The sequence below is a fragment of the Saimiri boliviensis genome, chromosome 12 (assembly GCF_048565385.1).
Source record: "Saimiri boliviensis isolate mSaiBol1 chromosome 12, mSaiBol1.pri, whole genome shotgun sequence".
Classification (NCBI taxonomy): domain Eukaryota; kingdom Metazoa; phylum Chordata; class Mammalia; order Primates; family Cebidae; genus Saimiri; species Saimiri boliviensis.
The window spans coordinates 11,795,071-11,807,016 of NC_133460.1; the positions used below are offsets into that span (position 1 = coordinate 11,795,071).

Below are 11,946 nucleotides of genomic sequence, written 5' to 3' on the forward strand. Positions count from 1 at the left end.
GGCGTCCACCCTGACCTCATGTGTTCGCTCAGGAAGGTATCCTCCATGAAGAGCTGTCCACCTACCCGGACGAAGTTTTTGAGTCCCCATCAGAGGCAGCACTCAAGGACTGGGAGAAGGCGCCGGAGCAGGCGGACCTCACGGGCGGGGCCCTGGACCGCAGTGAGCTTGAGCGCAGCCACCTGATGCTGTGAGTGAGGCAGGCAGGGATGGGGGCAGAGGGAGACCCCGGGCGGCAGGAGCAGCTGGGTGGGAGGCCCCGGGCGGCAGGAGCTGCTGGGCGAGTCTTGGCATTCACCTCTGTGAGTGAGGCAGGCAGGGAAGGGGGCCAGAGGGAGACCCGGGGCGGCAGGAGCAGCTGGGCGAGTCTTGGCGTTCACCTCTGGGGGTGATGGAGGAGGTAGCTTCAGGGACTGGGAACCCACTGGCCACCAGGGCTGGAAGACCCAGGGCTGGGCATGGCCTCGGGGTCATGGCTTGTCTGTGGGATGGGACAGCACTCTCAGAGCCCAGGCCCCTGGAGCGAGGTGACAGAGGTGATACTTGCTGAGTGGCAGAACTCTGTGGGTTCTGGTTCCCACTCCGTGCCATCCCCGGAGGCGCGCAGTATCGCTCTTTTACTGGCAAAGGAGGAGGCAAATTCCGGGGGACTTGCCCAGCGTCTCGCCAGGATAGAACCAGGGTGCCCTGGTGCCCGGGGGAGGGACGACAGCATGTGGGAGCTGGGGCGGGAGGTGAACACCGGCTGCCCCCAGGCCCCTGGAGCGAGGCTGGCGGAAGCAGAAGGAGGGCGCCGCAGCCCCGCAGCCCAAGGTGCGGCTCCGACAGGAGGTGGTGAGCAGCGCGGGGCCGCGGCGGGGCCAGCGCATCGCGGTGCCGGTGCGCAAGCTCTTCGCCCGGGAGAAGCGGCCGTATGGGCTGGGCATGGTGGGACGCCTCACCAACCGCACCTACCGCAAGCGCATCGACAGCTTCGTCAAGCGCCAGATTGAGGACATGGACGACCACAGGTGGGCGAGGCAGGCAAGGCCTGGGGTGGGATGGAGGCTCCGGGGCGGGGACGAGGCCTGACGCTCCGCCCCGCAGGCCCTTCTTCACCTACTGGCTCACCTTCGTGCACTCGCTCGTCACCATTCTGGCCGTGTGCATCTACGGCATCGCCCCCGTGGGCTTCTCGCAGCATGAAACGGTGGACTCGGTGAGCCCCTGTGCCTTCACCGGGCCCGGACGAGTGGGGTCTGGGCTCTGGGTTGAGAGGGCCCACAGTGGGCCGGTCTGATGCTGCTCCCCAACCTCCTAGGTGCTGCGGAACCGCGGGGTCTACGAGAACGTCAAGTACGTGCAGCAGGAGAACTTCTGGATTGGTCCTAGCTCGGTGAGGGCGGGGCAGGGGAAGGGCCGGCGGGGGCGGGACCTGGAGGTGCCAGCTGCGGGCGGGAGGCAGGGACCGCAGCTGTTGGTCTCGCTCCCCCGCAGGAGGCCCTCATCCACCTGGGCGCCAAGTTTTCGCCCTGCATGCGCCAGGACCCGCAGGTGCACAGCTTCATTCGGGCAGCGCGCGAGCGCGAGAAGCACTCGGCCTGCTGCGTGCGCAACGACAGGTCGGGCTGCGTGCAGACCTCGGAGGAGGAGTGCTCGGTGCGTTTCTCCAGCAGGACTCCCCCTCCGACTCCCATCTGCCTGCCCCGAGTTCGCTCTTTGCTTCGGACTTCAGATAGACTCAGTAGAGCGATCCTTGCCCTCGTTCCTGGCACATCCCGCCTCCCCATGTGCAAGGCCGTTCCTGTCACATCCATTCGTCTTTGTCCCCACCCCACCCTCCCCCCCGCCCCCATCTCCAGCTCCTCGCCCGTAGACCGCCATCTGATTTGGTCGTTTGACTTGGGTGTACTCTTCCAGCATGTGTCTTAAAGTTTATGTAAGTGGTATAGCTCTTTTCCACTGAGCAGTTTTGATTTTTTTTTTTTTTTTTTTTTTTTTTTTGAGGCGGAGTTTCGCTCCTGTTACCCAGGCTGGAGTGCAATGGCACGATCTCGGCTCACCGCAACCTCCGCCTCCTGGGTTCAGGCAATTCTCCTGCCTCAGCCTCCTGAGTAGCTGAGATTACAGGCACGTGCCACCATGCCCAGCTAATTTTTTGTATTTTTAGTAGAGACGGGGTTTCACCATGTTGACCGGGATGGTCTCGATCTCTTGACCTCGTGATCCACCTGCCTCGGCCTCCCAAAGTACTGGAATTACAGGCTTGAGCCACCGCGCCCGGCCACTGAGCAGTTTTTAAAAGGCTATTCACCCAAACTTTCATCACATCGTCTTATATGGAGGTGCCATAGTCTATGCCGGTTCCCTGATTTAGGACACAGAGGTTGATGCCGATTTTCAGCTAACAGGAATTATGCTGTCGAACGCCTTGGTTCTTTTTTGTTGTTACTGGTTTTTTTTTTTTTTTTTTTGAGACGGAGTTTCGCTCTTGTTACCCAGGCTGGAGTGCAATGGCACGATCTCGGCTCACCGCAACCTCCGCCTCCTGGGTTCAGGCAATTCTCCTGTCTCAGCCTCCTGAGTAGCTGGGATTACAGGCACGTGCCACCATGCCCAGCTAGTTTTTTGTATTTTTAGTAGAGACGGGGTTTCACCATGTTGACCGGGATGGTCTCGATCTCTTGACCTCATGATCCACCCGCCTTGGCCTCCCAAAGTGCTGGGATTACAGGCGTGAGCCACCGCGCCCGGCCCTTTTGTTGTTATTTTTTGAGACACAGTTTTGCTCTTGTCGCCCAGGCAGGAGTGCAGCGGTGCAATCTTGGCTCACTGCAGCATCTGCCTCCTGGGTTCAATCAATTCTCCTACCTCAGCCTCCCGAGTAGCTGGGATTACGGGTGCGCACCAACACACCTGGCCAATTTATGTGTTTTTAGTAGAAACGGGCTTTCTCCATATTTGTCAGGCTGGTCTCGACCTCCTGACCTCAGGTGATCTGCCCGCCTTGGTCTCCCAAAGTGCTGGGATCACAGGCGTGAGCCACCACGCCCGGTCACTGTCTAACTCCATGTAAGTGTCTTCCAACATGCCTGTGCATTTCAAGAGTATCGATTCATAGAGGGTGACTCGTATGACTGACGGATGAGCTCAGTGGTTTTGTCTTTGACTCCTGACTCACTGAGCGCCCCTCATTGCTCTGACCCAGCTGGGCCTGACCCTGTGTCCCCCTCCCACAGTCCACGCTGGCAGTGTGGGTGAAGTGGCCCGTCCATCCCAGTGCCCCAGAGCTTGCCGGCCACAAGAGACAGTTTGGTTCTGTCTGCCACCAGGATCCCAGGTTAGTCCTGCCACAGTGCTCTTACGTGCTGCCTTTCACACCTTCCAGGGGGCTGTGGTGCAGAGGGTGTAGGGGCTCCCCTTGTTGTTGCCAACTTGGCTGGAAAGGTGTCAAAGCTAGGGGCTCCCAGCAGGGTCTGACCACCTACTTGGCTCATGCAGGGTGTGTGATGAGCCCTCCTCTGAAGACCCCCATGAGTGGCCAGAAGACATCACCAGGTGGCCGGTGAGCTACAGTGGGGGGTTGTTAGGGAGTCATCCTTGTCATGCAGGGAGAGCACCTGCCACACCCACCCACTGGTGATGCCAGAGACTCCCATCATGGGACCACCTCACACTCCCAGATGCTGTGCACCTGGCCGTTGCACAGCCTGTCCATCAACCACCACCTGTCCCTCTGAGCAGGTAGATCAAGAGAACTAGATGGAGACTTGAAAGGTCAAGTGACATTATTCCAGTTTGATGGAGACTCAGAGGGTGGTGGCCTGCTGGAAGTCAAGGAAACCACAGTTTTCTACCTCATGAGCCTGCCCACCTTTGCCTCTACCCCCAAACATGGTGTGTGGACAAAAATTGGGTGGGGCCCTGACCCAGCTCATTCCCATTTGTGACCCAGATCTGCACCAAAAACAGTGCCGGGAACCACACCAACCATCCGCATATGGACTGTGTCATCACAGGGCGGCCCTGCTGCATCGGCACCAAGGGCAGGTAGGCATGCGTGCGTGCACTGGGGTGCGTGTGTGCGTGCGTGCACGGGGGTGCAGCTGGTCGCTGGGCCCAGAGCATCATCCTAGGGCTGCACCTTCTCCCTAACCAAATTCTGAAATAGCTGGGCACAGTGGCTCACACTTGTAATCCTTGCACTTTGGGAGGCCAAGGTGGGTGCGTCATGACATCAGGAGTTCAAGACCAGCCTGACCAGTATGATGAAACTCTGTCTCTACTAAAAATACAAACATCAGCCAGGAGTGGTGGTGCATGCCTGTAGTCCCGGCTACTCAAGAGGCTGAGGCAGGAGAATCGCTTGAACCTGGGAGGTGTGGAGGTTGCAGTGAGCGAAGACCGTGCCACTGCACTCCAGCCTGGGTGACAAAGCGAGACTGTCTCAAAAAAAAAAAAAAAAAAAAAAAAATTCCTGAAATAACCCATTATGCTAAGGGGTGTGGGGTCAGAAGGGGTCTGGACTTCTTCAGGGCTAACAAACGTGTGTAGGTGCGGCTGAAACTTGCCCTGGATGCCAGCAGTACCCTCCACAAGGCAGCAGCCTCCCAACCCTGGCCCGCCCTTCTAGGTGTGAGATCACCTCCCGGGAGTACTGTGACTTCATGAGGGGCTACTTCCATGAGGAGGCCACGCTCTGCTCTCAGGTAGGCCTCCGGGGTGTCTGTCTTTCCCCTCCCCCAGCTGCTGTGAGTGCTGACATGCTGCTCTGCACAGGTGCACTGCATGGATGATGTGTGTGGGCTCCTGCCTTTCCTCAACCCTGAGGTGCCTGACCAGTTCTACCGCCTGTGGCTGTCCCTCTTCCTGCACGCCGGGCAAGTGACACCAGGCTGCGTGGGTGGTCTCAGGGTCCCCAGGATTGGCTGGCTGGGGGTGGCAGAGAGGTTACTTCCCTGCTGAATGTCTCCCCACCCCAACCCCCCACCACCACTGACCACAGGATCCTGCACTGCCTGGTGTCCATCTGCTTCCAGATGACCGTCCTGCGGGACCTGGAGAAGCTGGCAGGCTGGCACCGCATAGCCATCATCTACCTGCTGAGTGGTGTCACTGGCAACCTGGCCAGTGCCATCTTCCTGCCGTACCGAGCAGAGGTAAGGCTGGCCCTCCGGGTGGGGATCCTCCTGTGTGCACCTGCAGCTTGCCGTGAACATGTCCACATGGAGTGTGGAGTCTGGGTCTCTGAAGTGCCCGGCAGGGAGCATCTCCATTTGGATCCTCAGTCCCAATACACTCTAGGCCATGGGAAGTGGGGGCAGAAAGATGAGACCTTGGGTCCAGGGGACCTGCCCAGCCCCACGGCCTTATGGCTGCCCCCACCATCCCCCAGGTGGGTCCAGCTGGCTCCCAGTTTGGCATCCTGGCCTGCCTCTTTGTGGAGCTCTTCCAGAGCTGGCAGATCCTGGCACGGCCCTGGCGTGCCTTCTTCAAGCTGCTGGCTGTGGTGCTCTTCCTCTTCACCTTCGGGCTGCTGCCCTGGATCGACAACTTTGCCCACATCTCGGGGTTCATCAGTGGCCTCTTCCTCTCCTTCGCCTTCTTGCCCTACATCAGCTTCGGCAAGTTCGACTTGTACCGGAAACGCTGCCAGATCATCGTCTTTCAGGTGGTCTTCCTGGGCCTCCTGGCTGGCCTGGTGGTCCTCTTCTACGTCTATCCTGTCCGCTGCGAGTGGTGCGAGTTCCTCACCTGCATCCCCTTCACTGACAAGTTCTGTGAGAAGTACGAACTGGATGCTCAGCTCCACTGAGCTGGCTGCGGGCTCCCGCAGAGCAGAGCCAGACACCACAGCCCTGAGCCTCACAGGCGAGCGGGCGTCACCTGCTGCGCGAGGGAACTGGCCTGTTTCCCGAACACAGACCTCGTGTGCCTTGTTCACTCTGCTGAACCCTTCGTACTGCCGGGCACTTATTATACATCTTCCTGTGATAACCTTCTTATTTGCCTCTTGACGACCACCTCACGTGGCCAATAAATGGACCGGGAGCGTTTTAGCTGCCATTAACCTGACCACCTCTCCGTCATTGTTTCTGGCCGGGCTGTGGAGGGAGGTCCTGCAGGCCCCCTGCCTCCCACTCACAAGTCCCTGGGGCATGTGACTGAGTGTCAGGTAGTCACAGGCTCTTTCACCTCCCAGTGAAGCCCTTCAGCCAGGCATGTGCACCTTGCTGCTCTTTCTCCTTAGAGCGGCTGGTAGCCCATGCAGGGACAGGGACCTAGGGATGTGCTCACACCCTCCCCACATGCTGGGAAGCACCCCACCCTCAGCAGCTCGTTTCTGCCTCACACTACCTCCCTGTCCCTGGAGCCTGCTGAAGGCGAACCTAGAGGCCAAGGCTGGAGGGCTCACCCGTAGCCGTGCTACGCTCACTGCTGCTGTGAGCTCCAGGAGGCAGACCCTAAAGCCACTCTGCTTTTATTTCTCCTTGTTATGGAGATCACGGTTACATAGTTGTGTGGTTTGCGGAGTGATGTGGCCACACGCTTAGGTGGTGTGGTGACATCCTGGACTGACTCACCTCTACCAATTCTCTCCCATGCTCTCCCCTTAACTGCCCTCTGTGACGGGGCAGCCTCAGTCTTTCCTAACCAGGGTTACTGTGTCTTTTTTTTTTTTTTTTTTTTTTTTGAGACGGAGTTTCGCTCTTATTACCCAGGCTGGAGTGCAATGGCGCGATCTCGGCTCACCGCAACCTCTGCCTCCTGGGTTCAGGCAATTCTCCTGCCTCAGCCTCCTGAGTAGCTGGGATTACAGGCATGTTGCCACCATGCCCAGCTAATTTTTTGTATTTTTAGTAGAGACGGGGTTTCACCATGTTGACCAGGATGGTCTCGATCTCTCAACCTCGTGATCCACCCGCCTCGGCCTCCCAAAGTGCTGGGATTACAGGCTTGAGCCACCGCGCCCGGCTTACTGTGTCTTTTGACCTTTTTTTTTTTTGAGATGGGGTCTCGTTCTGTCGCCAGACTGGAATGCGGTGGTATGTTCTCTGCTCACTGCAACTTCCACCTCCCAGGTTCAAGCAGTTCTCCTGCCTCAGCCTCCCGAGTAGCTGTGACTACAGGTACACGCCACCACGCCTGGCTAATTTTTGTATTTTCTTTTACTTTTTTTTTTTGAGACAGAGTCTTGCTCTGTTGTCCAGGCTGGAGTGTAGTGGCATGATCTTGGCTCACTGCAACCTCTGCCTCCCAAGTTCAAGCAATTCCCTGCCTCAGCCTCCTGAGTAGCTGAGATTATAGGCATGCATCACCACACCTGGCTAAGTTTTTGTATTTTAGTAGAGACAGGGTTTCACCATCTTGGCCAGGATGGTCTTCAACTCCTGACCTCATGATCCACCTGCCACAGCCTCCCAAAGTGCTGGGATTATAGGCATGAGCCACCGCACCTGGCCTAATTTTTGTGTTTTCAGTAGAGACGGGGTTTAACCACGTTGGCCAGGATGGTCTTGAACTCTTGACCTTGTGAGCCACCCCCTTCAGCTTCCCAAAGTGCTGGGATTACAGGCGTGAGCCACCGTGCCTGGCGGCTTTTGACTTTTCAAACTAAGAAGCAAATAGTTTTATTTTATACACAGGCTGTGGATCTGGCATGTGACTAGGGTTTTTGGACCCAGGGAGAGGTCAGTCTCAGGACAAGCACATGGAAGAAGGGAGCGCTGGCTCACCCCATCATAGTCCAGGGGGCTCCCAGGTTTGTGCTGAGAGTTCCTGTTGGGCATGCCTGGGGTGAGGCCACTACCATGTCCTTTCTTGAGGACCCGATGCTACTGGGAAAAAACTCAGCCACCAGTGAAGAGAGCTGTCCTTGTCTGGATGCTCACTTTTGCCTCAGCTTTTTGATGAAGGAAACCTCGTCTCGATTCCGGATGCCGTAGCTGAAAAGGAAAGGTGTAAAGCACCCGCCCTACAGAAGGACACGTCTGTGACCCTCCTCCTGAGGCTTGTGGGGGACTACAAAAGAACCACAGAGGGGAGGCATGTGGCCGCTGGGAAGGCGAGAAGACGGTAGTGGCTGTCCTCCCACAGACCCTGAAGCACTGGCGGGGCAGCTCTTGGCCTCCACGCCCACTCTCATTTCCTCCCTCCGGGCAATGTGTAGCCCTGAGCTGCCACTGGTGGGAAGCAGCAAGGCCCCTCCAGGTGCCCCCTGCCTGCCAATCTCCTAGTGGAGAGGGCCCCAAGGAAGCTCCTTGGGGGAGGGAGTCTCTCCAGAGAGGGGGCCGCAGCCCTCTGGCAGGGGATGGGGGACTAGGGGACCATACAACAGATGTCCCCCTACAGCCTAAGGTGTGGCTGGCACTTACTCTCGAAGCTTCTTTCTATCTTCTGTGAGCTTCTCTCCTGCAGAGGTCAGATGGTACGTCCTCCACACATAGGACCTGGAAGTGGGTGACTCAGGTAAACCACAGGCCCTGACCATGACGTGGGCTTGAGGCATTCAGCGCTATGGGGCCTGGGGCAGCTGTCCTCTCTCCCTGTGCTGTTCTATACAGTCTGAGGCAGCTGCAAGGAGGCTGTGTTCTCAGAGGGCTGCACGGGGCGGCGCGGCCAAACGACACTCGCTAATGCAACAGGTGGCAGTGCTGAGATTCAGCAAACAGGATACCTGATCCAATAGGAGAGTGAGGGCTGACAGCACCCAGGTGAGAAGGGGATGGGAGCCATTACAGGTGTACCATCCGTAACTACGGAGGCCACTTCCAGACACCCTGGAAATACCCTACGGTGTCCCCAAGTGAAGATAACCCGGCAGCCTGGATGGGGTGATGGTGATGAAGGAACAGTGTGCTGGGAACGGCCAAGGCAGGAGCCCCAGACACAGAGGGGTCCGCACTGTCCAGACGCTTGTGACAGGGAGCGTATCACTTCAATGGTGCTGTACTCATGTGGCGCTGAGAGCTGTTTCCTGGTGGTGCCCGGTGACAGTGCCAAGAAGGGCACATGCCCCAGGAAGGGCTATCATGAAGGGACTGCTGTTCCACTTACCAGCTGATGTGCTGAATGCCCCCTTCACGCTCCTGCTTGAGCTGCATGTATCTCTGGATGGCCTTCTTCAGGTCCAGGACCGTGGCACTCTGCACTACAACCACAGCTGCAACCATGGGCACAGGTGGGAGAAGACCCATGGTGAGAGCCCAGCGCCACAGCCTCCCATGGCAGAAAAGGAACCCGGAAGCTCTATGTGCGGGGCAGGTGTGTGGTTGCCCCAGTACCCCTGGGCATGGCCTGTGAGTTTCTGGGCAGGCTGAGCAGCCTGGTTACATCTTGCTGCTGTGAAAGCCTGGAGCATGTAACCTGAAGGAGGAGGGTGGCACTCACGCATTACTTCTCCATCCATCTTGCACACTCGGACCGTCATTGCCTGGCCATATTCTAGGGCTATTTGGGAGTTGACTTCTTCCAAAGTAACCTAGAAAAGACCAAGAGCAGAAGTGGGAACTGGCTCTGTTTACCACCTTGAACAACAAAGAACAAGCTGATAATGGCCAAAAAGTGGTGCTCCATTTTATGAAGGGCAAGGAAGGGAAGATGTGCTTCCCTACACATTAGGGTTTCCCAATTCAACAGAGCCCTAATTCATGTTCCACTCACATTTTAATTTAATGTCCAAAGTGGACAGTCTCTTGGGGAACAAGAGAGTACACTCCCATGAGGATCCACCCCAGGGGGTGGGTAGGGGCCTGACTGTCAGTTCACCTGAGTATCCCTGATCATCAGGACCCAGGCTTGGGGTAAGGCAGGTATGGGAAATTTACCAGGGCAGCAAAAAACGGTATTAACTATAAATATTTTAACACAACATTTAAGAAGTACAAGGCATTGAGGCTGGGCATGGTGGCTCACGCCTGTAATCCAAGCACTTTGGAGGCCAAGGTGGGCGGATCACCTGAGGTCAGGAGTTCAAAACCAGCCTGACCAACATGGTGAAACGCCATCTTTATTTAAAAAAAAAAAAAAAAGTACAAGGCAATTAAAAAATCCATGATGAGCAAAATATAAAACATTTAGAATTGGCCGGGCGCGGTGAGTCATGCCTGTAATCTCAGCACTTTGGGAGGCCCAGGCGGGCAGAGCAGGAGACTGAGACCATTGTGGCCAACATGTTAGATCGAGCTACTGCACTCCGGCCTGGCTCTTGTCTCAAAAAAAAATAAAAACATTTAAACAAAGACAGTATAGTGCCAAAGCATATTGATGCTTAAGGCAAATGGAACAATTAGTACTACGAATCTTGCTCTTGTTTAAAACTAGATATTTTTTTTTAACTGTAGGCTTTTTTTTTTTTTTTTTTTTTTTTTTTGAGACAGAGTTTCGCTCTTGTTACCCAGGCTGGAGTGCAATGGCGCGATCTCGGCTCACCGCAGCCTCCGCCTCTGGGTTCAGGCAATTCTCCTGCCTCAGGCCGGGCGCGGTGGCTCAAGCCTGTAATCCCAGCACTTTGGGAGGCCGAGGCGGGTGGATCACGAGGTCAAGAGATCGAGACCATCCTGGTCAACATGGTGAAACCCCGTCTCTACTAAAAATACTAAAAATTAGCTGGGCATGGCGGCGCGTGCCTGTAATCCCAGCTACTCAGGAGGCTGAGGCAGGAGAATTGCCTGAACCCAGGAGGCGGAGGTTGCGATGAGCCGAGGTCGCGCCATTGCACTCCAGCCTGGGTAACAAGAGCGAAACTCCGCCTAAAAAAAAAAAAAAACTATTACAGGTCGGCAGGGTGGCTCATACCTATAATCCCAGGATTCTGGGAGGCCGAGGCAGGAGGACCGCCAGAGCCCAGGAGTTTGACACCAGCCTGGGCAACATAGTGAGACCCCCTCTCTACAAAAAATTAAAAAATTAGCTGGGCGTGGTGTCGCGCACCTGTGGTCCCTATTACTCCGGAGGCTGAGGTGGCAAGATGGCTTGAGCTCAGGAGGTCCAGGCTACAGGAAGCCGAGATCGCGCCACTGCACTCCCAGCTTGGGCGACAGAGCATGGCCCTGTCCCCCAGACCCCTAAATAAAATTCCATTAAAATGTCATCTATTGTCACTCACTAGTGAGGTTGTTTTTTTTTGTTTTTTTTTTTTTTTGAGACGGAGTTTCGCTCTTGTTACCCAGGCTGGAGTGCAATGGCGCGATCTCGGCTCACTGCAACCTCTGCCTCCTGGGTTCAGGCAATTCTCCTGCCTCAGCCTCCTGAGTAGCTGGGATTACAGGCACTTGCCACCACGCCCAGCTAATTTTTTGTATTTTTAGTAGAGACGGGGTTTCACCATGTTGACCAGGATGGTCTCGATCTCTCGACCTCGTGATCCACCCGCCTCGGCCTCCCAAAGTGGTGGGATTACAGGCTTGAGCCACCGCGCCCGGCCTCACTAGTGAGGTTTTTGGTGCCTCTCTAAATTTCGCGCCCCAGGCGAGTGCGCCCTACCCAGGTTAAGACCCTCGTTTATGCCCAGAGGCGCCTTCTCCCATCAGCGCCTTCAGAGGCTGCACGCGCCCGAACCCCGGCCCCGGACCCCCAGGGAACGACCCCAAGCCCCAGCGCCCGCCCGCACACACCTGGATCGGCAGATCGCAGAGCAGCGGGTCCTGCACCACCATGGCCAGACCCTCCTGGAACACGTCCACGGCCTCGGAGTGCGGCAGCGCCTCCTCTTCGTCTTCATCGTCCTCTTGCGCCTCGGGCCGACTCGCGGTCTCGGCCTGCTCCAGGACTGCGCGTCTCCGCACGGCTCCGCCCGCACTGCCCGGCCGCACCACGGGGGCCAAGCGCGCAGGCGCAGGAACTGCGGCCCGCCCCAGCGAGGCCGCCCAGCCATTGGTGTACGGAGGGGAGGGGCAGTTACAGTGACCAATGACAAGTGCGAGACAGCCTGCCGCATAGCCTGCCGGGAGCGCAGAATTGCCCTAT

At 56.9% G+C, this 11,946-nt stretch overlaps 2 protein-coding genes across 7 annotated transcripts in view; one reads left to right on the top strand and one right to left on the bottom strand.

The window, feature by feature from the left end:
* The window catches only part of RHBDF1 (rhomboid 5 homolog 1), a 21,869-nt gene extending 15,815 nt beyond the window's left edge, over positions 1-6,054 (top strand). For 5 of the 6 annotated variants that reach the window (XM_039477723.2, XM_039477722.2, XM_039477721.2 and 2 more), the window contains 12 exons: positions 33-190; positions 756-1,010; positions 1,087-1,198; positions 1,301-1,375; positions 1,477-1,638; positions 3,219-3,319; positions 3,481-3,544; positions 3,935-4,029; positions 4,613-4,688; positions 4,759-4,859; positions 4,985-5,138; positions 5,375-6,054. In XM_039477723.2, coding sequence (XP_039333657.1) covers positions 33-190; positions 756-1,010; positions 1,087-1,198; positions 1,301-1,375; positions 1,477-1,638; positions 3,219-3,319; positions 3,481-3,544; positions 3,935-4,029; positions 4,613-4,688; positions 4,759-4,859; positions 4,985-5,138; positions 5,375-5,794 — 1,773 coding nt within the window. In that variant the 3' untranslated portion in view covers positions 5,795-6,054. The remainder of the gene's footprint in view (positions 1-32; positions 191-755; positions 1,011-1,086; positions 1,199-1,300; positions 1,376-1,476; positions 1,639-3,218; positions 3,320-3,480; positions 3,545-3,934; positions 4,030-4,612; positions 4,689-4,758; positions 4,860-4,984; positions 5,139-5,374) is intronic. The other variant, XM_074381844.1, reaches the window with a different exon arrangement.
* A 1,540-nt stretch (positions 6,055-7,594) lies between these two features.
* On the bottom strand, positions 7,595-11,811 carry SNRNP25 (small nuclear ribonucleoprotein U11/U12 subunit 25). Its single transcript, XM_003928527.3, has 5 exons — positions 11,595-11,811; positions 9,370-9,460; positions 9,037-9,142; positions 8,355-8,429; positions 7,595-7,925 (listed from the first exon to the last, which is right to left on the bottom strand). The coding sequence occupies exons 1-5, from the start codon at positions 11,634-11,636 to the stop codon at positions 7,868-7,870; spliced, it is 372 nt and encodes a 123-aa protein (XP_003928576.2). The 5' UTR covers positions 11,637-11,811; the 3' UTR covers positions 7,595-7,867.
* Positions 11,812-11,946: the final 135 nt, after the last annotated feature.